This window comes from Bombina bombina, chromosome 2, assembly GCF_027579735.1.
Source record: "Bombina bombina isolate aBomBom1 chromosome 2, aBomBom1.pri, whole genome shotgun sequence".
NCBI classification, from domain to species: Eukaryota; Metazoa; Chordata; class Amphibia; order Anura; family Bombinatoridae; genus Bombina; species Bombina bombina.
In genome coordinates, this window is record NC_069500.1 from 634921819 (window position 1) to 634948640 (window position 26822).

Here is a 26822-nt window from a genome sequence, read left to right on the forward strand (position 1 = left end):
TCCTCCTAGTCTTTTAGCGTTTTTTTTTTTTTTTTTTCTTTCCCTCTTCCCCCTCTTCCCCTGCTTTCTCACTCCCCGCTTCTCCTTAACACTACTTCATCATGTCCCTCATTTGCACCTCGCTTAACACTAGAGGGCTCAATACCCCTAACAAGAGAAGTAGATTAGTTAGTTACTTAACTCGCGCCAAAACTAAAATAGCCTTTCTCCAGGAGACCCATTGGGCAGAAGGAACCCCTATACCCTTTAGATGCAAACAATACCCGATAGTGGAGACAGCCTCATACCTGGGGAAATCGAGAGGCGTAGCTATTCTGATACATAAATCTGTTCTCTTTGAAAAAATAGAAACTTTCAGGGACCCAAAGGGTAGATTCCTAATACTGACCTGCAGGATAGACGATACTCCATACACTCTTGCCAATTACTATGGCCCAAACTCTGGACAAATTAGAGCCTTTAGGAAGTTTTTAAGATTGCTGGCCTCTCACAAAACACAAAACTTACTATTAGCTGGTGATTTTAACATGTTGCTAGACACAACATTAGATAGACGCTCTCCTAAGCTTAAACCCTGTGACAAACAAGCCTCTAGGACTGCAAAGCATTTCAACAATCTCTTGGCCCAACACACTCTATTCGACATCTGGCGTTCCCATCATCCTTCCTCAAGAGACTACTCCTTTTTTTCTAAAGTACACAATACCTACACCAGGATTGATTACTTTTTCTGTGAACCGAGACTCCTAGACTCGGTCCAATCAGTACTTATGCCTGAGTGTACATGGTCTGACCATTCTTCGGTTCAGCTTACCTTAAAAAACCCCAATAGCACACCCTATCGTTCTTCTTGGATGCTTCCGGACCACCTCCTTTCTAGTCCAGAACAGGTCGCACTGATCCGGAAAGAGATTTCCGAGTTTCTAAGCATAAATGATAACGGAGCAGTTAACGACTTCTGTCTGTGGGGCACTCTCAAGGCCTTTCTTAGAGGGGTATTCATTAAATTGAATGCAGAGCATAAGAAACGGTTGGGTAGTTCGCTTGCCCAACTCCATGTCTCCCTGAGAAACCTCAACACATTACATGTAACATCTTTCGACCCGCAAACTCTCACCCAAATTGAAACTATTAAGACACAAATTGCAACCCTAGAATTAAAAAGACAACAGACTCAGGTTCAAAAATTCAAACAAACATTCTACGCCAAAGGAAACAAAGCAGACAGGCTATTGGCCAATAAACTTAAGCAAAAGACTGCAGAAGCCCGCATCCCATATATTAAAACTCCCCAGGGCAATGTCCGGCTCCCAGCAGACATAGGGAAAGCTTTTGCTTCTTATTACTCTGCATTATATAACCTAGCGAGTTCCCCTACCCAACGTGTCCCGATATCACAACATATCCAGGACTTCCTAAGCACCATCTCTCTGCCGACCTTGACGGAAGCCCAGAGAGATCAGCTTGATGCTCCATTCAGCATTAAAGAAGTCCTACATGTCATCAACTCCCTAAAATCCCACAAAGCCCCAGGTCCCGATGGTTTTGGAGCTCTGTTCTATAAAACGTTCAGACTCCAGATATCTCCACTTCTTACTAGAATCTGCTCTCTGGCCAGACAGTCCGGCACCCTACCAACTGAGTTTCTAGAGGCGACCATAGTGACCATCCCGAAACCGGGTAAAACTCCTAACGTATGTGAACACTTCCGCCCCATTTCATTGATCAATGTTGATGTAAAGTTGATGGCGAAACTTTTATCCTTTAGATTAAATAAAGTTCTTCCGTCGCTGTTGGACGGTGATCAAGTTGGCTTTACCCCAGGTCGGGAAGGACCAGACAACACTCGTCGGATCCTCAACATATACTTTGAAGCCAAGCAGCGTAATCTTTCCTGCACGACCCTAGCCTTAGATGCCGAAAAGGCTTTTGATAGGGTCAATTGGACATACCTATTTGAGGTCCTTGATAAATTCGGCTTCCCCCCGGGATTTTGCTCTAGTGTTAGAGCTTTGTACTCAGCCCCCTCGGCCTCGGTTAGAGGTCTAGGATTCCGTTCCCCGACCTTCCCGATTACTAACGGGACGCGCCAAGGCTGTCCCCTCTCTCCGCTACTCTTCGCTCTAATCATGGAACCGCTGGCGGAGGCGATCAGAGGTAGTCCTGATATCAAGGGAGTGGAACTAGAGAATACCTTGCAAAAAACCGCCTTATTCGCGGACGACCTAACCATATTTCTTAGCGACCCTCTCCATTCCCTCCCTGCCCTTTTCAGGTTACTGGATTGGTTTGGACAGATTAGCTACTACAAGCTTAACATCAATAAGACGGAGGCATATTCCATTAACGTGTCAGATACTGATCTTACAGTACTCCAACAACGGTACCCATTCAATTGGTCCCAGCAGAGGATCAAGCATCTTGGAGTTTATCTCTCCTCGAACATCACCACTATTATAGAGTCTAATTTCAATCCTCTCCTCCAGCAGTTCCAATCTTGTACTGACAGGTGGAGTGTCCCATGCATCTCCTGGCTGGGACGTATTGCTGCATTCAAGATGCTCTTGCTTCCCAAGCTCACATACCTGTTCCGTTCACTCCCTATCCCTGTCCCTAAATGTCTGATTAGCAAATTTCAACAGATCTGCAATAAGTATATATGGAAAAATAAGCATCCTAGGGTCGCTACTAGAATACTTCAGCAACCACTCTTGTGCGGGGGCGCGGGCGCCCCTAACATAACGTATTACCATGAAGCTTCAAGGCTTTCTCAAGTCCTAGCATGGAAGACCACAGACAGCAAAAACAAATGGCAAGCGCTAGAACAAGCAATGCTCCCTAGCCCTCTTACCCTACAAGACCTCATTTGGCTACCCAAGCACGTCAGGTCGCTCTTTAAAATCCATAATACAATAATCTCACATGCCCTTCGATTATGGGATAGACTGCATTCGCTACCTCAGATAGCCCCACATCCTTCTCCTGTACACTCTCTAACGGGCCTGCTAGCGGCCCTTAGAGACTCCCACCCCCATCTCTGGCAGGAACATGGAATCCACCGCATAGCTGATCTGTTTTTCAACGGCCAATTCATCACGACCGCACAATTTACCAATAATTACAATCCACCCCAACTTCTTCTATTTGAGTTCTGGAGGCTTAGAAGTCTATTAAAATCCTGGGGATTTTTAAGTCAACCCCCCAGACCACCCACTATGTGGGAAAAAAGATGGACCAGCAGTGTTAGGATTCCCAGGTCGCTATCGGTTTCCTACAAAGATCTGATGAACTCTCCCCTTTTCTACAGGTCAGCTTACACTTTGGCCTGGGAAAGGGCTTTTCACTTTCGAACGGAACAGGACGAGTGGGCCCGAGCAGTGGCCCTAACCAAACAAGCACTTCACTGTGTTACACTACTAGAGTTATATCTTAAAATCTGTACACAGTGGCATCTCACCCCGCTCAGGTTATACAAAATTTCGCAGACTAACTCCCCACTATGCTGGAGGCAATGTGGGATGGTGGGTTCGCCGGCCCACATTTGGTGGGAATGTCCGAAGTTGACTACCTTCTGGCAAGTTATCTCACACAAATGTAGAAACCTAATCCCCCACTTACACAACTCCCCGCAAACAGCCTTATTGCACTTAAACCTAGACACAGCCACACCCCCAGAGGCCTTACTCTCCGTTTATATACTTATCTCAGCCAAACTAGCTATAGCGAGACTTTGGAGACAGCAAGCTCCACCTTCATGGGGAGAAGTGGTCAAAACCATGTCCTACTTGGAGATAATGGAGGGTCCAATCTTTACTCAACGTAACAAAGTTTTTTTGCATTCGGAAATCTGGGCAAAGTGGAAGCTCCTGAACTGATTCTACTACAGGGCAACTAATGAGAATAGTAGCTGTAGGCCCCTCACATCAACTAACTCCTCCTCCTTCCCCCCCTCCTCTACCCACTCATCTCCCCATCACCCCCTCTTCTTTCCCTTTTTATTTATTTATTTTTTTTTTTTCTCTTCTTCTCCCTAACTACTTTCTGGTTGGTCTTACTTGATAGATTATTCAGTCCTACGATGGATATTAATATTTGCATTATTTCCAAAAAATTTAGACTGTTCTTTTGTCCATTTTCATATGTCAGTATTTTTACACTTTATTCTGTTCTAAAATTGAAAAAAAAAAAAAAAAATGAGGTTAAGTTTATTTCTTATCTGATTGGATTATCCTGTGATGAAACAGAATAGACCTTATGTGTTTTTTATGTGCATAATGTGTTGTATTCATGCATATCTCGATGTATCACAGTTGTACTGTAACGTGAAGCTAACCTCAATAAAAAATTATTTAAAAAAAAAAAAAAAAAAAAAAATAAGGGTGGGGTCTCCATGAAAGAAAGGAATTTATCAAGTAAAATATATTATGTTTTCTTCCATATAGGAGTCCACAATCTATTACTCCTGGGAACTAATACCCAAGCTATGGCAAAGGCCACGAGTAATGGAAGAAAAAAGGGAGGGATAAACATCATTTTACAAAAAAGATAACAAAAATAATAATAAAAAAAAAAAAAAACAGAAAAATAATTTTTATATAATTTTATAAATGCAATTTAAAAATAGAAAATTGAGTCCTAGACAGAAACAACTGCCTGAAGAACTGTCATACCAAAAGCAGCTTCAGAGGAAGCAAAAGCATCAAAATGGTAAAATTTTGTAAAAGTATGCAAGGATGACCAAGTAGTTGCCTTGCAAATTTGTTCCACAGAGGCCTCATTCTTAAATGCCCAGGGAGTGGCTACAGAGCGAATAGAATGAGCTGTGATACGTTTAGCCATATGAATTAATTGTTTATTCCAAGAGGCCAGAACAACAGAAGATGCCTTCTGTCCCCTGCACTTACCTGAAAAATTAACAAACAAATCAGGAGTCTGTCTGAAATCTTTAGTAACTTCAAAATAATATTTCAGTGCCCGGTCAACATCCAAGTTACGAAAAAGTCTCTCCGAATAATTTTTAGGATTAGGACAAAGGGAAGGAACCACAGTTTCCCTACTAATATTGTCAGAATAAACAACTTTAGGCAGAAAATAAAAACAAGCTCTCAAAACAGCCTTATCCTTATGAAAAATCAAATAAGGAGGATCAGAAGAAAGTGCACACAATAATAAGCATAGGTTCAAAAGGAGGAGACTGCAAGACTTTTAGAACCAGATTAAGATTCCAAGGAGGAGAAATAGGTTTGATTACAGGCTTTATTCTAGATAACGCCTGAACAAAACTATGCACATCAGGAAGATTCTCAATTTTCCTGTTAAAAAGAACAGGAATCTGACCTTTCAAAGAACTGGCAGAAAGACCTTTCTGCAAGCCACCTTGAAGGAATCCTAAAAGAATGCCAAGAATAATAATGAAAAGAACACAAAGACATAAAGATTTTCAAACCATATAATAGATTATTCTAGTCACCGGTTTCCAAGCCTGAACAAGAGTATTAACAACAGACTCAGAAAAAAAACCTCTGACAAAGAACTATCCGTTCAATCTCCAAGCCATCAAGCTTAGAGATTTTTAGATCTGGATGGAAAACTCAGCATTGAGATAGAAGATATTTTGTTAAAGGAAGAGGCCAGGGCTGATAACTGGACATCTGAACCATATCTGCAAAACAAACTCTTCGAGGCCATTTTGGAGCAATTAGAATCACTGAAACTGTCTTATATTGGCTATAACTCTGGATAACAGAACCAAAGAAGGAAACACATAAGCTAGCTGAAACAAGCAAAGGACTATAAAAACGAAATAACCAAAGGGTTCTCAGAGCATCTGTTTCCAGAGCCCTTGGATCCCTGAACCTGGAGAAATACTGAGGAAGTTTGTTGTTTAACCTGGAAGCCATGAAAACTATCTCTGGTAGGCCCCAAAGATTCACAATCTGACTGAATATATCTGGATGAAGAGACCATTCCCCTGGATGGATTGACGGACGAATGAGAAAATCTGCTTCCCAATTATTCACTCCTGGAACATAAACAGCAGATATATGATAATAATGGATCTCGGCCCAATCCAGTATTTTCTGAACTTTCTTCATCGCCGAGGAACTCCTGGTTCCGTCCTGCTGATTGATATAAGCCACAGCTGTAACATTGTTTGACTGAAACTGAAAGAAAGATATTATCCTTAACTGGGATGAAAAAATACAAGTCCTGTGAATTGCTTGAAATTCCAAAGTATTTATGGGCAACCTGGCCTCCCAGGGAGCCCAAACTCCTTGAGCCAGATGCAAACCCCATACAGCACCCCAGACAAACAGACTTGCATTAGTCGAAATTACAGTTAACAGAGGACGAACAAAGTTTGCTCCCTGAGAAATGTGCTGAGGAACTAACCGCCATGAGAGAGATTGCCTTACAAGAGAAGATCATTTGTGATAACTGGGAGTAATCCCTGTTCCATTGATTTAGCATGCAAAGCTGAGGAGGCATCATATGAAGCCAAACAAAAGGTACCACATCTGATGCCGTCATCGTCAAACCTATTACTTCCATGCAGGAAGCTACTGGAGGGAAAGGATAAGCCTGGAGATTGAGACAAGCAATCCAAAAGTTAGCAATATGTAGATAGTAAACATAAACAGAAGTGCCCCATGGCCTAGTATTGCCAGTGATTAAATAAAAGGAGTACAAAGTGTAAAACTGCACTCATATGTATAATAGTACCCCTAGATGGTGCAAACCTCAGAAACCTGTGATGATCCAAATGAATAGGAACAGGCACATAGACATCCTTTAAACTCTATAGTGACCTTGATGAATAAAATGAAGGATAGTCCTGATGGTTTCCATCTTTAAAGTTGCAATCCTGACAAATTTGTTCAAAATATTTAAATATAGAACAGGCCGTAAAAGTTCCCTCTTTCTTGGGAACTATGAAAATATTTGAGTAAAAGCCCTTCCCCTGCTCTAAAGGATAAACTGGGAATATAACCCCAAAGATTCCAGATCTGTAACACATTGAAGAAAAGCCTGAACTTTCACCATATTCCTTGGTACCCTTGAAAGAAAAAAATCTGTCTCTGGGAGGCATTGAATTAAAGCCTATTAGACACCCTTGAGAGACAATTTTAAGAGCCCAAGGGTCTCGAACTGAGCGAAACCACACAACCTAAAAATGCATTAACCTGCCCCCTACCAAAGATACTGGACTGAGGGCTGCACCTTCATTCTGGTTTAGAAATAGGGGTGGAATTTCTGGACTGCTTGGACTTGTGCCACCAGGTCTCCAGGGCTTACCAGAGGTGCTTTGATTTGGAAAAGGTAGGTGATTTTTGCTGCTTGTTCTGAAGAAAGGAACAAAATTCACCAGACGTTTTAAATCTACCCTTAAACTTCTTATCTTGTGGAAGAAACTTACTCTTGCTACCAGTAGCTGCTGAAATTATATTATCCAGTTCAGTCCCAAAAAGTCTATTACCTTGAAAAGAAATAGAAAGTTTTTTTTTTTAGAAGCTGCATCAGCAGACCAAGACTTAAGCCATAAAGCATGTCTGGCAACAACAGAGCTAAATCTAATGATATCAGGAATAGCATCACCCACAAAAGCATTAGCACATTTAAGTACCTCTAGGAAATTATCTCTATCAGACTCATCCAGAACCTGAGCAGAAAGATTCTCTAACCCAGTGCTTTCCAAACTGTGTGCCGCAACACATTAGTGTGTCGGTGACAATGTGTAGGTGTGTCGCGAGAAATGCAGAACATTTTGTGAAAGGGCACCACAGAGCTCCCTTACTCGCGTCTGCTTCCCTTGGTCCTTCCCCCAGAACTTCCTAAAGCAGCTCTGTTAATGTGACTGGCGGTGTCGGAGCAGTAGGGCGAGGTGTGGAAGAAGAACGTGGAGTGTAGACTAGAGTGAGAAGAACGGTGAAAGGGGTTATACCACCCCCAACTCTCGGCTGTGCTGAGCGGAGGAGTCCCCCGGTGGCCCTGGATTGGAACTGCACTGAGTGGGCCATCCACCATATTGGCCAATTGCGTAGAGAATCAGTGTGCTCCCAATCACCCGGGCAAGTGCAGCTGAATGCTGTCACCCAGTCAACCCACTAGCTGCTGGCTGAAAATAGGCCACCCTCCCAAACCCAATGTGACAAACAGCAAGTTACCTACCACGTGGCACTTATTATTTGATTTCTGCCATTTATTTTTTATTTTTACTTGGCTCTTTCAAAAATGCATCCAAGCATAGCTAAAAAAAGCATTAAAAATTATTCTGCAGTTTTCTACTACATACATTTGTGAAGTATCTGTGGAAGCTTAAAAATGTTTGATGACGAAATGCAAGTGTCTTTATCTAATATTCCACCAAATATTCAGAACTGTGTTCATCCCATTTAACCATTTAAAAATAGCAGCTGATACATCAGCAATAGCAACAGCAGGTTTAAAAATATAACCAGAATGGAGAAAACATTTTCTTAAAGAGGAATAAAGCTTTCAATCTAATGTACTAAAACAACAAAAACACAAGCGCATCCGAGATTCACTGTATCTTTCTTTATTATTTTAAAATAAAGCCATAAAAATATACACTTACAAGATAAGTGCAAATTATGTGCACATAAAGTTTAAAGTTGCTCTGCAGTCCCAACCCACGCCTCAGTCTCTGGTCTTTGTAATGGGAGCTGTATGTCCGCTCTTTTATTCCTCCAGCTTAGTGATTCAGCAAATCCGGTATTGTTTCACCGGTGAGGCACGATTGTTCTGTCAGTAAGCAAGGTTTGTTCAACTCTTTCTCCCGAACGCGTTTCATTCACTCTCGGGTGAACTTTCTCAACGGGCTTTGCAAAGCCCGTTGAGAAAGCCCGTTTAGAAGCCCGTTTAGAAGCCAAAGATGCAAAAGGTTGGTCACTATGCATTTATTTTTTATGAGAAGCGTTACACAATTGAGCAGGAGGGAGACCCTCAGCCTGTTTGCATAAAACACAATTATAAATGATAGAAAAATACTTATCTGAAATAGCTTCCAAAACTGGATTAGGCACAGCTTGCAAAGAATCAGCATGATCCATGGTACATACATAGCTCAGAGAGAGGTGCCCACACCAACCACCTAGCAGCCCAACTGCTACTAAAAGCAGCATGCACAGCATCCAGGATACCCATGTAAACCAAAAAGGCAACAAATATTCTCGTGCAAGCACACACGTGCACACGCATACTAAGTGTCAAAAAAAAAAAAACTGTGCTAAAAAAGTAACATTCATATATATAAAAAATATAAAATATCCCTCTGAGCTCAAGTATATGTGATAATGATGCTAGCACTAATAAGCTGGCCAAGGATCCTGAAAGAGCCCACTAAACATAAACTTACCTCAAAAGCTTTTAACCTAGTACTGAGAACGTTATCAGTAGAAGATTCAAGCATATCCTGGATTAAGAAATAAAATAAATAAGTGCAAAGAAAGTTTCTAAGCACTAAATGTTAGAAAATAATATTTATATCCTTTTAAATAAAAAGGATAAAGATAAGCTTAATGCCTAAAACTCCAAATAAGTCCCTCAAGACTAAGTCATTACTGAAGAGGGGAACTTCAGGGTCCTAGCCAGAAAACCCTAAAATAAAATAACAAATAACCTTGCACATCTTCATTCTTCACCTACCTCCAGCGGAGGCAAAGACAAGCCTGATTACCATAGAGGTGGGAGGGTTTATATAGAGCTTTGAGGTTTGGGAATCTTTGCCTCCTCCTAGTGGCAGGAAAGGTAATTCTCAGGAGTAATGGATTGTGGACTCATCACCTATATGAAATAAATAAAACATTTAGTTTGAAAAGCAGTTTCATTGCTGATATATACTATGCGAATATAAAACAATGACAAATATCCCTTAAACAATAAAAATATCACAAAGGTTATATGAAAATAATTCAGAGCTGCATATACACATCACATTTTGCCTGCCTCGGACAGTCCCATTTATTTATTTTTTATATATAGTCAATCAAAAGGCTGTATTTATGCTTGATTTTACAGTGAATGGGGGCACAAACCTGGAAAGTCAATTCTGTCTTCTTTGTAACAGTCAAATGAGAGCACATTCCCAATCAGGAGACCGTTTCTGTATCTACCATGGTCTTATTTTAAAAAGTGATAAATTTTAAAGATGGCAAAAGCCATAAATAATAACTGGTTTATAAAGAAATGTTGAAAAAAACTGATCACTTTATTTTTTTATTAAAATACATGAATGTACTATTCTTAGCAGACTAGAAATGGTGTAAAACTTAATGTATCACATTTATGTCCCATTAAACATATTTCTTCACTCAACAAAAATCAATGAATACCTTCTTGGAGTATTCCAGTTGCTGAAGGCTGCATTCTCAAGCTCACTTTCTTCCCCTTCACCTTCTTCACGTTCAGGAAGTTCCGGAACATCACTAATAAATAAAGGTACGATTATTTACTGCTTCTGCCTAAGAGACACGTGTTTTAAATCTCAGGTAACACTAAATAGCTTTATTCAAAAACAATGGAATTTGAAGCCACATATATAGTTTGACACCATCATTCTTATAATTATTATTCATTTTGCTGAATAATTTTGTTTTGAGTTTTAAAAGCTGTAAATACAGGACTATTATAATTGTTTCAAATAAAAAGACGTGTATTATGCATTAAACAGAAAAAGAACTCCACAAAAAAAGGAGAAACAAAAAACTTAGAAGCACCAAAATCTATCTACACATCACACAGAGCTATATTTGCTAATGAAAATGTGTAAAATATAGTGATGTTTTTGTATGTATATTAAGGCTTCTACAAATACTTTACATATTGAGTGGAACAAAATAAACAAAGCATTTCAGTATTGTAGACAATCTTCAAACCTAAGAAGTTATGAACAACATCCCATTTACCAAAAAAAAAAAAAAAAAAGAAAGAAAACCTTACCTAGCACTGGATGTTGATAAAACATCCAATGATACTGTTCTTTCAGGCAGCCGACCCAAGGAGACTTTATATTCTTCAAAATGCTCACTCGGTACATATGTAATACTATAACAAAAGCACATCATACGTATGCTGAATGTTTTCTAGGTTTTAGAAAGAATACCATAGTCTATATTGCATTAATTAATAACCAGGACAACTTTAAAGGGCCTTTATAGTTAAAAAAAAAAAATGACATGCTGTACTTCATCAACGAATGTCATGTTAACACTAGCGGCCCAGGACCTTTATGTGTTTAGCCCCTGCAAAAGAGATAAAAATACAGAGGTAAAGTACCGCTTTGGAAACTGCCGCTTACCCAATCAGCAGCAAAGGTCACAAGACCGGGTGGTACTTTACCTATGTGTTTAGCCCGTTTGCAAGGGTTAAACACATAGAGGTGCAGGGTCGTTAGTCTTAAAATGACATGCTCTAATGAATTAGAGCATGTCATTTTTCTACTACAACTACCTTTTAACAAAAATGCAATTAATATTGACAACACAATCGTGTCTACCTGTTTTGAAACACTTCAGACATCCAATCGAACACCCTACTTAATACACATTCACACACTCTATCACTCTTCATCAAACTTAGTGATGAGAATTTTATGGAAAAGCCATAATAGTAACACAACATGCTGCTATCTAATATGATATACTGTAACGCATGTCTATGTTTTTCTATCCTGATTAACTTTACTGAGTACTAGTCTTTAGTAAGATGTTTTATGGAAATTGTATTCAATAACTGTGTTATGGTACTAGATCCTACAAACATAAAACAATTCATTTTCATGCATACTTCAATAATGTCTGATTACAGTTTAAACTAAAAATGAGCATTTCACAATTACTTATTTTTATTAAATGTTCCTGTGCTGATTAAAGCTTTTTCTTGTCAGACTTGTGAAGGCTTATCCATATCAAGCAACAAAGCTTTGGAAATAGTCCTTACAAGCCAGTAAGCTTTAATACAGTAGTATCAGTTAAAGACAAGCATTCATTTCCTGTTGGTTTAGGAAAAAAACACACATTTTACATATGTAATTATTGCTCTTTCAAATCTCAATTTATATACATAGGGCTAGATTACAAGTGGCGCATCAACGTTAGCGTGCACGATATTGAAATATCACGCCCACATTAACTAGCACTCATATTACAAGTTGAAAGTAAACTCGAAAGCGCAATTGCATTTTACGCTTGTCAGGTTAGCAAGTCTGAAGACCTTACATATTGCACTAAACGCAACATAAATGCATTAAAATTAACAGTTGCACTCATATATAAACTATTTGATACAAATTATTTACATAAATATAAAAAAAAGTTATAAGGGTTCAAAGGTACATGGTATATGACAAAGTATTTGACTGGATAGGGATATTTTACTTAACCCGTAACATATATGTGTATATATATATATATATATATATATATATATATATATATATACATACAGGTGGCCCTCGTTTTACAACGGTTCAATTTACACCATTTCAGAATAACCTTTTTTTCCAGTCATGTGACTGCTATTGAAAAGCATTGAGAAGCAGTGCATTTATTAAAATAGCCAGTAGGTGGAGCTGTCCGCTTGTGTCGCAGCAAAGCCAAGCAAGATGAAATTAATCAGTTTAACCAGACCTGAGCTATGTATATATAAATACTTACACACATACACTTTACAGCCCTTTCCACTCAAATACCTTAAGACATAAAATATTTTTATTCAGTGTTAATATATAATAAAGTGTTTTAGTGTGTATTTACTGTAATTATTTTAGGTGTTAGTTTGGGTTTTTTTAAACTTTGTGGGTCCATAGAAGTCTACGGGGAGAAGTTAATGTGGTCACAATATCCACATTGGGTTTCGCTTGCGCACAAACTATTTACTTTCAACTTGCAATACGCATGCTAACCTGCCTGCGTTAGAAGCTTACTTCTAGGAAGATTGGGCGTGAGCGAAAACAGTAAATAGCATGCCTCTTGTAATCTGGCCCATAGTAATTATATAATTGATACTTAGTGGTTCTATTCTGCTGATAAATAGTTTGGGAATTAAATAACTTGAGATGTCAAAATGAGAAGGAAAATGGAAACCAGTGCTTTGGGCTTTTAAGGTTATCATAAGTATATGGTAAATACAGATGCACAAATTGTACTTCTTTAACATGAAATAAGTATAACTAATTATGTTTGCTTAAATACATAAAACATTGATTCTGATCCTGTAATATATTGCTATCAAGTCTGCAGAGTACTGTAATATTCTATAATGCTAACATTCAACAATAATCGGATTCCCTTTTCCATTCATTTTCTATTCGCCAGCAAATAACTTCAGATCAAAATCACTCACTGTCTTTCTCTACAAACAGTGTTGGGATTATTTATTTTCAACCCATGCTACCCTATCACTAACTGCTTTAAATAACTGTGCTGATTAATACCAGAATTGCTAAGCTGCAGCAGCTAAGATGCAATAAAAGGCAAAGTTATAATACAAATCTAATTTACTGCATGGTAAGAGTGCTATTAGACAATAAATGGGAAGGAGGTTGTATGGCAAGTAACACTATAGTATCCTGAGGAGAAAAACCTATATATTTAACAAGAAGACAAGAAAACAATATTCTATAATGGAATATTGTACCTTAACATGTCCCCATACACAATATTAAGCAATGTAGACCTATAAAATAAATGTGGGCTAATTAAGAATGATTGCTTGTATTATTGATGGAAGGGGCTCATAGTTCATATCAGTATAATTTAGTTTTATAGCCATTATCAATTTTACATGTATGATTTATTTTTTGCTTTACATGGGAGGAAACGGAACAAGTTACAAATTGATTATAATACGTTCACCGTAATAGAAACCTAAAGTGTATTGCTTTGACAGAAGAATATATGTAATTTTCATTTGATTTCATATTATGTGCTAAATTGAATCAAGCAGGATAAAAATACCATAAAACCCACCAGCACCTTAATCAAGCATCACAGCTGGTGGCCACCAACACAAGTGCTTTGGGAATTAGCCAATAAACATGACGATATCACAGCTAAAATGAATTTGATCCACTGCCTGGCACCTGGGTTTTTTGACTGACATCCAATGAGTAGGAGTCAGATAAACAACTCATGAATGCATGATCAAGATTTTGCTTTCAATACAAAATGTGTTATCTATAAAAGGATTTTTTTTTTATGAATTTATAAAATAAAGCAAACATAATCCATAAATGCAAATCTTTAATTTTATTTTGATGCATGCATTTTGTAGATATATAATTTGTGAAACATAAATTACTTTTTTTCCCCAAAGAATTTTATTTATTAAAAAAAAAATAATAAGAAATTAGTAAATCACTGATGGCCAGCATTAAGACAATCCCATGTACAATGTTTATATAATGTTTGCCTTGTGCAGCCAATTTTAAAGCAATTAAAAAGTAAATATATATGGAAAATGTTCAGACAATTCTTAAAATATCAAAAAATACAAAGCCCAAATGGCAATATTTTGTAGTAATTTATATAATCTGGAGAAAAATGTCAACTTTCTTTGATTTCTTTTTTTTTAAAAGAGCACAGTAATTGATTACTTAAGAGAGTGGACACTTTTTAGTATGCTATTTGCTATAATGAGAGATATTTATAGGAAATACAGCAGTGAAACTAATGAAGAAAAACATATTTAAAACAAACAAAAATCTTGTCTATTAATTATTTTGTATTTCCTATAATGCCTCTTACTTCACATAAATATATGTACTATATGTATTGTATTTGATTTGAGGCAGCTTACATTTGTTTTTTATATACAGTTTATACTTACACATCAATGAGGCCTGGGGAAAATGTCTTGCAAATTTATTTAGCAAAAATATTAAGGAAAAAATAAATAAATACAAATAAATAAACATGACAAAAGGGACTGCAGCTAAATTATCCAGTATTTTAAAGTTACATCCAATAAATAAATATTATATATTTATTCAGTATTTCTTCTATAATTCTGAAAATGTTTTGAGAGGTCATTGTGTTACTTAACGTGGCTGTGCTGATTATGAGCTTCTACATATTTCTCCGTCTTAAAATTTATATCTCAAATATGGATTATTCTGATACATTACATGCTTCTATATTTTCTTATACACTGCATTTACTTTGCTCTTTAAAATCCTGATCTACATACTTCATTAAACACATTTTCAAAGTGGATGGTAAGGAAAAAAAATTGTGCAGCAATTGCACTCTTCTCAGTTTAGATAAAAGTAATATATATATATATATATATATATATATATATATATATATATATATATATATATATACTGTTTATATATATATATATATATATATATATATATATATATATATATATATATATATATATATATATATATATATATATATATATATAAGTGCTAAGTATTTTCCATTTACTGGCATGTTGATACTGAAATAGATATGTTTCTACAAGTTTGCAATAGATAAATGTTGTTTCATCTTCATTTTCATGTAATTTAAAAACCAACCTTTTTTAGTTGAGTGTTTATTTATTAAGAAAAAAAACAAGACAAACTATCATATATATATATATGTGTGTGTGTGTGTGTGTGTGTATGTGCTATTGCATTTAAATCAATGTATTTATAAGTCCACAGCAGAGTTATATACTTTAATAGGTAAACATATGTGTTATATATTTTAGAATACTTAGTAAACTTTTAAATATGAGCATGAGAAAGAGTACCAAGGATTGCCTGATTATGACAAATAAGTTTGAAAACAGAAGTCTGTACTTTCAAAGAACAGCAGCAAATATTTTTTTTCTCTTTCACCTCAATCCAGCTGCAACTACTCAACATGGAATACAATAACTGCTTCCTTCGAGGGAAAAGGCTTTAGGCAGGTGGAAGAATAGATAAATGTAATTCATGCTTTATATTAAACAAAACAAAAAAGTTGTTAGCATGCATGTCCAACCATCCACAGCTCAGCACTCAACACATTTATTACATAAAGGGAAAGATAAGAAAGCAGATGTATTTCCCGCACATAGAAAAAAAGAAACATTAATAGAAACATTACATAACACAGACTTTATGTACATCTCGAGCCTTTTATGTAATGCTTAAGTTTGTAAGAATAATAAAGTTAATTATGAAATGTGTAAAGAAACTGATCCAGAAACAGAAGAGCAAACTATTGCTATAGGTGAACGACAGGTATCAATAAATGTTAAATTATTCTATTTGAAAATGTATTTTAGGGGTTTTTTTTTGGGTGGCTATGTGCGAAGAACAAACACATGCTTTCTGTGTCCGGATCAATCAAGAGAAATGAATGTTAAGTGGTTGAACGGACAAGTTGCAGACAGCAAGCCATGCGGAGCCTTTGAATCACTGATACTCACACATAAAAGGGGGCCTGATCATCAGCAGGTGCTGGAGAAGATCTAGAATAGGAAGCATACGATGCAGCATCTTTTTACAACAGTGTTAACAAATGTCAAAGCCTTGCGCTGCGTGTGTGAGGCATACATATTGTAGTTAAAAGTACGTGAAAATTTTTTTTTGTCTGATTTTTCTCAAATCCCATCCCTCCCTTTCATCCACACCTCCCCCAAAAAGCATCTGCTCTTTATCTGTGTCTATAGCCGTGATTATCAACAAGGAGGAGAATATGCGGATGGCATACGTCTTCTCTTCCTTGATCACAAATTCATTCTTTAGGTGAGGGCAGGTGAATTCCATTTCAAACTGGTAATTATCGAACAGATGTTTGAAGCAGCTGCTGCAGGATGCAAAGCTCTGGCTCCTATTACAGCACAGATAGCAGAAGCGCTCCTGGCAAAGGTAGATTATGAAGTGGGACGGCATGCATTCTGTGAGTCGCCTCACAGCTGGTTCTCAGCACAAAACAACTCAAACCTGCAACCCCAGCCAGCTGTTCCAAAGCTTATGAAACTGAAATTGCTCGTTTTTTGTTTTTTTCCCCCCAAGAAAAAAAGAATTGGCTTAACAAAAATACCAATATGCTCAACTTGGAAGTTTCCTCATTATCACTCTGTTTCAATGTAAAGATTGTTTAAGCATCTACAATTCTACCCGGATATGTTGCATTTGTATTTATTTTTCAAAATTCATTAAACTTATGGTGGAGATAAAAGCATGAGATTAAAATCCTCCATATCGCAAAAGTAAATCAATAGAAATTATTTCATAAGCAATTAGCACATCTATTTGCCTAGATATGCTAATTGCCTAGGCAATCATTTCTATTGGTTTATTTATTTTTCAAAATAGAAAAAGTAAAACAATGTTTAAAAATATATCAAAGATAATTTAAAAACAAATTATGAGTTGACGATACAAATCTTGTCAAAAAGTTGAATTAAAATGATATTTTAATATTGAATAGTTAGCTCAGAGTGTTACACAGATTTAGGGCTGAGAGCAGACTAAACCCAAAATGGTACATAAATGTTAACTATCTTAGGTCATAAAGAGTCTAAATAATACATAGTATATATGTTATTTGCTCACAGCATATTCATTTGTGTTCCTGTATTATAGTGGCATTCCTCTTATGTCATAGGCATATCAAATAACATAATTTATGTAAGAACTTACCTGATAAATTCATTTCTTTCATATTAACAAGAGTCCATGAGCTAGTGACGTATGGGATATACATTCCTACCAGGAGGGGCAAAGTTTCCCAAACCTTAAAATGCCTATAAATACACCCCTCACCACACCCACAAATCAGTTTAACGAATAGCCAAGAAGTGGGGTGATAAGAAAAAAAGTGCGAAGCATATAAAATAAGGAATTGGAATAATTGTGCTTTATACAAAAAAATCATAACCACCACAAAAAAGGGTGGGCCTCATGGACTCTTGTTAATATGAAAGAAATGAATTTATCAGGTAAGTTCTTACATAAATTATGTTTTCTTTCATGTAATTAACAAGAGTCCATGAGCTAGTGACGTATGGGATAATGACTACCCAAGATGTGGATCTTTCCACACAAGAGTCACTAGAGAGGGAGGGATAAAATAAAGACAGCCAATTCCTGCTGAAAATAATCCACACCCAAAATAAAGTTTAACAAAAAACATAAGCAGAAGATTCAAACTGAAACCGCTGCCTGAAGAACTTTTCTACCAAAAACTGCTTCAGAAGAAGAAAACACATCAAAATGGTAGAATTTAGTAAAAGTATGCAAAGAGGACCAAGTTGCTGCTTTGCAGATCTGGTCAACCGAAGCTTCATTCCTAAACGCCCAGGAAGTAGATACTGACCTAGTAGAATGAGCTGTAATTCTCTGAGGCGGAATTTTACCCGACTCAACATAGGCAAGATGAATTAAAGATTTCAACCAAGATGCCAAAGAAATGGCAGAAGCTTTCTGGCCTTTCCTAGAACCGGAAAAGATAACAAATAGACTAGAAGTCTTACGGAAAGATTTCGTAGCTTCAACATAATATTTCAAAGCTCTAACAACATCCAAAGAATGCAATGATTTCTCCTTAGAATTCTTAGGATTAGGACATAATGAAGGAACCACAATTTCTCTACTAATGTTGTTGGAATTCACAACTTTAGGTAAAAATTCAAAAGAAGTTCGCAACACCGCCTTATCCTGATGAAAAATCAGAAAAGGAGACTCACACGAAAGAGCAGATAATTCAGAAACTCTTCTAGCAGAAGAGATGGCCAAAAGGAACAAAACTTTCCAAGAAAGTAATTTAATGTCCAATGAATGCATAGGTTCAAACGGAGGAGCTTGAAGAGCTCCCAGAACCAAATTCAAACTCCAAGGAGGAGAAATTGACTTAATGACAGGTTTTATACGAACCAAAGCTTGTACAAAACAATGAATATCAGGAAGAATAGCAATCTTTCTGTGAAAAAGAACAGAAAGAGCGGAGATTTGTCCTTTCAAAGAACTTGCGGACAAACCCTTATCTAAACCATCCTGAAGAAACTGTAAAATTCTCGGTATTCTAAAAGAATGCCAAGAAAAATGATGAGAAAGACACCAAGAAATATAAGTCTTCCAGACTCTATAATATATCTCTCGAGATACAGATTTACGAGCCTGTAACATAGTATTAATCACGGAGTCAGAGAAACCTCTATGACCAAGAATCAAGCGTTCAATCTCCATACCTTTAAATTTAAGGATTTCAGATCCGGATGGAAAAAAGGACCTTGTGACAGAAGGTCTGGTCTTAACGGAAGAGTCCATGGTTGGCAAGATGCCATCCGGACAAGATCCGCATACCAAAACCTGTGAGGCCATGCCGGAGCTATTAGCAGAACAAACGAGCATTCCCTCAGAATCTTGGAGATTACTCTTGGAAGAAGAACTAGAGGCGGAAAGATATAGGCAGGATGATACTTCCAAGGAAGTGATAATGCATCCACTGCCTCCGCCTGAGGATCCCGGGATCTGGACAGATACCTGGGAAGTTTCTTGTTTAGATGAGAGGCCATCAGATCTATCTCTGGGAGCCCCCACATTTGAACAATCTGAAGAAATACCTCTGGGTGAAGAGACCATTCGCCCGGATGCAACGTTTGGCGACTGAGATAATCCGCTTCCCAATTGTCTACACCTGGGATATGAACCGCAGAGATTAGACAGGAGCTGGATTCTGCCCAAACCAAAATTCGAGATACTTCTTTCATAGCCAGAGGACTGTGAGTCCCTCCTTGATGATTGATGTATGCCACAGTTGTGACATTGTCTGTCTGAAAACAAATGAACGATTCTCTCTTCAGAAGAGGCCAAAACTGAAGAGCTCTGAAAACTGCACGGAGTTCCAAGATATTGATCGGTAATCTCACCTCCTGAGATTCCCAAACTCCTTGTGCCGTCAGAGATCCCCACACAGCTCCCCAACCTGTGAGACTTGCATCTGTTGAAATTACAGTCCAGGTCGGAAGAACAAAAGAAGCCCCCTGAATTAAACGAAGGTGATCTGTCCACCACGTTAGAGAGTGCCGAACAATCGGTTTTAAAGATATTAATTGATATATCTTCGTGTAATCCCTGCACCATTGGTTCAGCATACAGAGCTGAAGAGGTCGCATGTGAAAACGAGCAAAGGGGATCGCGTCCGATGCAGCAGTCATAAGACCTAGAATTTCCATGCATAAGGCTACCGAAGGGAATGATTGAGACTGAAGGTTTCGACAGGCTGTAATCAATTTTAGACGTCTCTTGTCTGTTAAAGACAGAGTCATGGACACTGAATCTATCTGGAAACCCAGAAAGGTTACCCTTGTTTGAGGAATCAAAGAACTTTTTGGTAAATTGATCCTCCAACCATGATCTTGAAGAAACAACACAAGTCGATTCGTATGAGACTCTGCTAAATGTAAAGACTGAGCAAGTACCAAGATATCGTCCAAATAAGGAAATACCACAATACCCTGTTCTCTGATTACAGACAGAAGGGCACCGAGAATCTTTGTGAAAATTCTTGGAGCTGTAGCAAGGCCAAACGGTAGAGCCACAAATTGGTAATGCTTGTCTAGAAAAGAGAATCTCAGGAACTGATAATGATCTGGATGAATCGGAATATGCAGATATGCATCCTGTAAATCTATTGTGGACATATAATTCCCTTGCTGAACAAAAGGCAATATAGTCCTTACAGTTACCATCTTGAACGTTGGTATCCTTACATAACGATTCAATAATTTTAGATCCAGAACTGGTCTGAAGGAATTCTCCTTCTTTGGTACAATGAAGAGATTTGAATAAAACCCCATCCCCTGTTCCGGAACTGGAACTGGCATAATTACTCCAGCCAACTCTAGATCTGAAACACAATTCAGAAATGCTTGAGCTTTCACTGGATTTACTGGGACATGGGAAAGAAAAAAATCTCTTTGCAGGAGGTCTCATCTTGAAACCAATTCTGTACCCTTCTGAAACAATGTTCTGAATCCAAAGATTGTGAACAGAATTGATCCAAATTTCTTTGAAAAAACGTAACCTGCCCCCTACCAGCTGAACTGGAATGAGGGCCGTACCTTCATGTGAACTTAGAAGCAGGCTTTGCCTTTCTAGCAGGCTTGGATTTATTCCAGACTGGAGATGGTTTCCAAACTGAAACTGCTCCTGAGGACGAAGGATCAGGCTTTTGTTCTTTGTTGAAACGAAAGGAACGAAAACGATTGTTAGCCCTGTTTTTACCTTTAGACTTTTTATCCTGTGGTAAAAAAGTTCCTTTCCCACCAGTAACAGTTGAAATAATAGAATCCAACTGAGAACCAAATAATTTGTTTCCCTGGAAAGAAATGGAAAGTAGAGTTGATTTAGAAGCCATATCAGCATTCCAGGTCTTAAGCCATAAAGCTCTTCTGGCTAAGATAGCCAGAGACATAAACCTAACATCAACTCTAATAATATCAAAAATGGCATCACAGATGAAATTATTAGCATGCTGGAGAAGAATAATAATATCATGAGAATCACGATTTGTTACTTGTTGCGCTAGAGTTTCCAACCAAAAAGTTGAAGCTGCAGCAACATCAGCCAATGATATAGCAGGTCTAAGAAGATTACCTGAACATAGATAAGCTTTTCTTAGAAAAGATTCAATTTTTCTATCTAAAGGATCCTTAAACGAGGTACCATCTGACGTAGGAATGGTAGTACGTTTAGCAAGGGTAGAAATAGCCCCATCAACTTTAGGGATTTTGTCCCAAAATTCTAACCTGTCAGGCGGAACAGGATATAATTGCTTAAAACGTTTAGAAGGAGTAAATGAATTACCCAATTTATCCCATTCCTTAGAAATTACTGCAGAAATAGCATTAGGAACAGGAAAGACTTCTGGAATAACCGCAGGAGCTTTAAAAACCTTATCCAAACGTATAGAATTAGTATCAAGAGGACTAGAATCCTCTATTTCTAAAGCAATTAGTACTTCTTTAAGTAAAGAGCGAATAAATTCCATCTTAAATAAATATGAAGATTTATCAGCATCAATCTCTGAGATAGAATCCTCTGAACCAGAAGAGTCCAAAGAATCAGAATGATGGTGTTCATTTAAAAATTCGTCTGTAGAGAGAGAAGATTTAAAAGACTTTTTACGTTTACTAGAAGGAGAAATAACAGACAAAGCCTTCTTTATGGATTCAGAAACAAAATCTCTTATGTTATCAGGAACATTCTGCACCTTAGATGTTGAGGGAACAGCAACAGGCAATGGTACATCACTAAAGGAAATATTATCTGCTTTAACAAGTTTGTCATGACAATTATTACAAACAACAGCTGGAGGAATAGCTACCAAAAGTTTACAGCAGATACACTTAGCTTTGGTAGATCCAGCAGGCAGTGGTTTTCCTGTAGTATCTTCTGGCTCAGATGCAACGTGAGACATCTTGCAATATGTAAGAGAAAAAACAACATATAAAGCAAAATAGATCAAATTCCTTATAAGACAGTTTCAGGAATGGGAAAAAAATGCCAAACATCAAGCTTCTAGCAACCAGAAGCAAATGAAAAATGAGACTGAAATAATGTGGAGACAAAAGCGACGCCCATATTTTTTGGCGCCAAATAAGACGCCCACATTATTTGGCGCCTAAATGCTTTTGGCGCCAAAAATGACGCCACATCCGGAACGCCGACATTTTTGGCGCAAAATAACGTCAAAAATGACGCAACTTCCGGCGACACGTATGACGCCGGAAACGGAAAAGAATTTTTGCGCCAAAAAAGTTTGCGCCAAGAATGACGCAATAAAATGAAGCATTTTCAGCCCCCGCGAGCCTAACAGCCCACAGGGAAAAAAGTCAAATTTTTGAGGTAAAAAAAATATGATAATTTAAAGCATAATCCCAAATATGAAACTGACTGTCTGGAAATAAGGAAAGTTGAACATTCTGAGTCAAGGCAAATAAATGTTTGAATACATATATTTAGAACTTTATAAATAAAGTGCCCAACCATAGCTTAGAGTGTCACAGAAAATAAGACTTACTTACCCCAGGACACTCATCTACATGTTTGTAGAAAGCCAAACCAGTACTGAAACGAGAATCAGTAGAGGAAATGGTAAATATAAGAGTATATCGTCGATCTGAAAAGGGAGGTAAGAGATGAATCTCTACGACCGATAACAGAGAACCTTATGAAATAGATCCCGTAGAAGGAGATCACTGCATTCAATAGGCAATACTCTCTTCACATCCCTCTGACATTCACTGCACGCTGAGAGGAAAACCGGGCTCCAACTTGCTGCGGAGCGCATATCAACGTAGAATCTAGCACAAACTTACTTCACCACCTCCCTTGGAGGCAAAGTTTGTAAAACTGATTTGTGGGTGTGGTGAGGGGTGTATTTATAGGCATTTTAAGGTTTGGGAAACTTTGCCCCTCCTGGTAGGAATGTATATCCCATACGTCACTAGCTCATGGACTCTTGTTAATTACATGAAAGAAAAATCAGGGGTATTGCATGAGTTTCTCGAATGTAAAATGAGAACCACTGCATTTTGCACTGTTATTCTTCTAGCAAACATCAAATAAAGCTACTGCACCCAACTAATTTTGCTATTTTCCCTGAAGTATATTTAAAAAAAACATTTAGAAGAAGTAAATATTGACACCCTGTACAGTTTGAGAAGCTCTCGATGATCACCTATACACAGGAATAAAATATACAATGTGCTCAGAAAATCTATTGTCACATTCTTCATGAGCAATTATTCTTACTTCATTGCGGGACCAAAGACAAACACCCCATTCCTCAACATCCCACTAACAGTTATTTGGTGCATTTGAGGAAGGAGGTTCCCCTAAAAGAATGTATTGCTTTGCCTCTTTGGGCCTACAATAAAGTTGTGTGATTTTTGCAAGCACAAGAGGTGTTGTTGCATTGTTATTTTCAGTGTGGTGCCTCTATATATTTTAATTCACAGATTCTGTGCACCATCATGCAGCACATCCTTAGAGGAAAATGCACTTATGAAACTTTTTGATTTTATATACTAAATAGTGGGTCACGTTTGATTTTCCTCAGAGGCAGAAAACTTATTTGTCAAGAAACTGTAATCTGTTCAGTGAGGCACATATCAAATAGTTTATACTAAATCTACACAGTGCAACTACAAATGCTAGCTGTTATTTTATTACATACCCATGTTTAATATGGGTAAACATTGCTCTCATCCAGAATCTCCCTTTCCTTCAAGTTAAATCTGCCTACCTTATATCTGGTCCAAGTAATGAATGCCTTCTCAGCATTGCTCGTGCTTGAGCATTGGTAAGGTTAGAGGTTGACTCGTTATTAATAGCCAAGATACAATCTCCGACACAAATCCGTCCATCTCGACTTATGGAGCCTCCATTTATAACACTACGGACAATCATTCCTGAGCCATCTTTATCGGCACTCACAGTCATACCTATTCATATACAAATAAAAAAAAATAGATGTGCACGTTTTTCAGTTCAAAGTCATGCTACCAATATGTTTTGGAACACAATAGCTACAGTTTTAGGTTCTACAACACTGAGAAAAAATTCTTGTTTACCTGTTTACCTATATAGCTATAAAAAATGTTTTAAAGGCAGGATATAATCAACCACTTGTACCCATTAATCAAAGATAGGGACTTGTAACTTTTTTCACCATCTATGGATAAGTCTTTTTGTGCAATTAAGGATGCATCACAAGAGCAAGGTTTGCACAACTAATAAGTAGATAATCATTTAAAAGTATCACTTTAGGATTTAAAGGAATAATAATTCCCAATGTGACATCAATATATCTAGAGAGACTAGCCCAGAATTGCTGGATAGCTGGGCACTGGCACTATATGTGCGATAATGTATCGACTTTTCCACAGTGTCTCCAACATTTCTCAGATGCCGCAGGGAATATATGATGCAATCTGTGTGGAGTAAGATACCACCTAGATCATTATCATTCATTTCCACTATTAAAAGAGATAGGGAAGATTTTATAGTGTCGGAGAATATCCTGCTCCTTGTTTCGTCGTCTAAAGTGACATTTAGTTTTGACTCTCAATTAAAGGGACATGAAACCCAAAATGTTTTCGTCATGATTCAGATAGAGAATACAATTTTAAACAACTTTCCAATTTACTTCTATTATTTAATTTGCTTTCTTCTCTTGTTATCCTTTGCTGAAAGCTTTATCTAGGAAAGCTCAGGAGCAGCAGAGAACCTAGGTTCTAGCTGTTGATTGGTAGCTGCATATATATATCGATTGTAATTGGCTCATCCATGAGTTCAGTTAGAAACCCTTAGTGCATTGCTGCTACTTCAACAAATGATACCAAGAGAATGAAACAAATTAGATAATATAAGTAAATTAGAAAGTTGTTTAAAATTGTATGCTCTGTCTAAATCATGAAATAAAAAATGTGGGTTTCTTGTCCCTTTCAGTATGTATGCAGGTGTAACATCTAAATAAGTATATTTCAATAATTTATATCTCAGTGATACATGTTTCCTTTTTGCAAATGATGAAGATTATATTTTTGTAATTGTATGTTCTATCTGATTCATAAACAGGGTTTATACAAACCAATGATTGAAAAAAAAACAAAAAAACAGATTTTTTTTCTTTAAATCTGTTTTTTTACTTAAATAGGATTTTTCTAAATTAAAATACTTTTTGAGGAAAAATCTATCTAAAGATAGTCTTCTATTTAAGATACATTATAATCTAAACGTTATTCGTCGTGAAATAAAGATTAATTTAAAATGATGTAGCATTAGGCTGTATATTCACGGCTATAATGTTAAACTTATTTTGGGAACTTAATTTCATTAATCTATTCACAGTGTCATGCTCTCCCAGAGATTTCTGTAAGATTATTTTGGGTACTTTATCAATGTACAAGATATTATTTTATTATTCTTTGTTTTGTAGTTTTCAAAACTGTGAATTTGTGTCTGCATAAACAACACATATTGTCCTCATAGAGTTCAGACATAGACCTAAAAATTTTTTTCTTTTATGAATTAGATAAAGCATACAATTTTCAGATTTAATTCTAATATAACAGGAGAGCAATACTTTACTAGGAGCTAGCAGAACACATTGGGTGAGACAATGACAAGCTACTAGCTTACATTAGCACATTGCTCCTAAACCTACCTATGTATGCTTTTCAACAATGAACAACAAGAGGAAAAATCAAATTAGATAAGAAAAGTAAATTGTAAAGTTGTTGCATGTTCTATCTGAATAATGAAAGTTTAATATTGATTTTACTGTCCCTATAACGTCATTGCTACCCTGCAAATTTATATACAGAGAACTACATATGAGAAGGTCAATGAATAGTAGATTGTTTGGAGTGGAATAGACCTGTACAATGACCAAAGGGCTAGATTTATTAACCCTGAGGCGTAAAGGGGCGCATATATGCACCCCTGTATGCCTCAGCTCGCCTGTGGCGGGGCGAAATTACCCGCAGGTATTCGCCATTGCACACAAGCGCAATTTTGCGCTCACGTGAAATCCCGCCCCCTGCCCGCGCACAGCCAATCACGTGCGGGCAGGAGCTGTCAATCTCTTCGGTCAGACTCGACCAAGGAGATTGAATTTTGCCAAAATAGAGGTCTGGTGACCGCTGCTTGATAAATAACGGCGAGCAAGTTCTTGAGAGAACTTGCAGCCGTAGAGGCTTGATAAATCGAGCCTTAAGTGTGAGGAGGGAGGGGCAAGTCTTAACAATGAAATATAATGTTATTGTTTAAGTTAAATAAAACTATTTAAATTGTTATAATTATG

General features: G+C 37.2%; 1 protein-coding gene across 1 annotated transcript in view; it reads right to left on the reverse strand.

The window, feature by feature from the left end:
• Window positions 1-26822, reverse strand: part of MPDZ (multiple PDZ domain crumbs cell polarity complex component) — a 754223-nt gene that overhangs the window by 221477 nt on the left and 505924 nt on the right. The window contains exons 23-26 of the mRNA XM_053699987.1: window positions 24261-24459; window positions 16432-16473; window positions 10960-11064; window positions 10353-10445 (exon numbers count right to left, since the gene is read on the reverse strand). Coding sequence (XP_053555962.1) covers window positions 10353-10445; window positions 10960-11064; window positions 16432-16473; window positions 24261-24459 — 439 coding nt within the window. The remainder of the gene's footprint in view (window positions 1-10352; window positions 10446-10959; window positions 11065-16431; window positions 16474-24260; window positions 24460-26822) is intronic.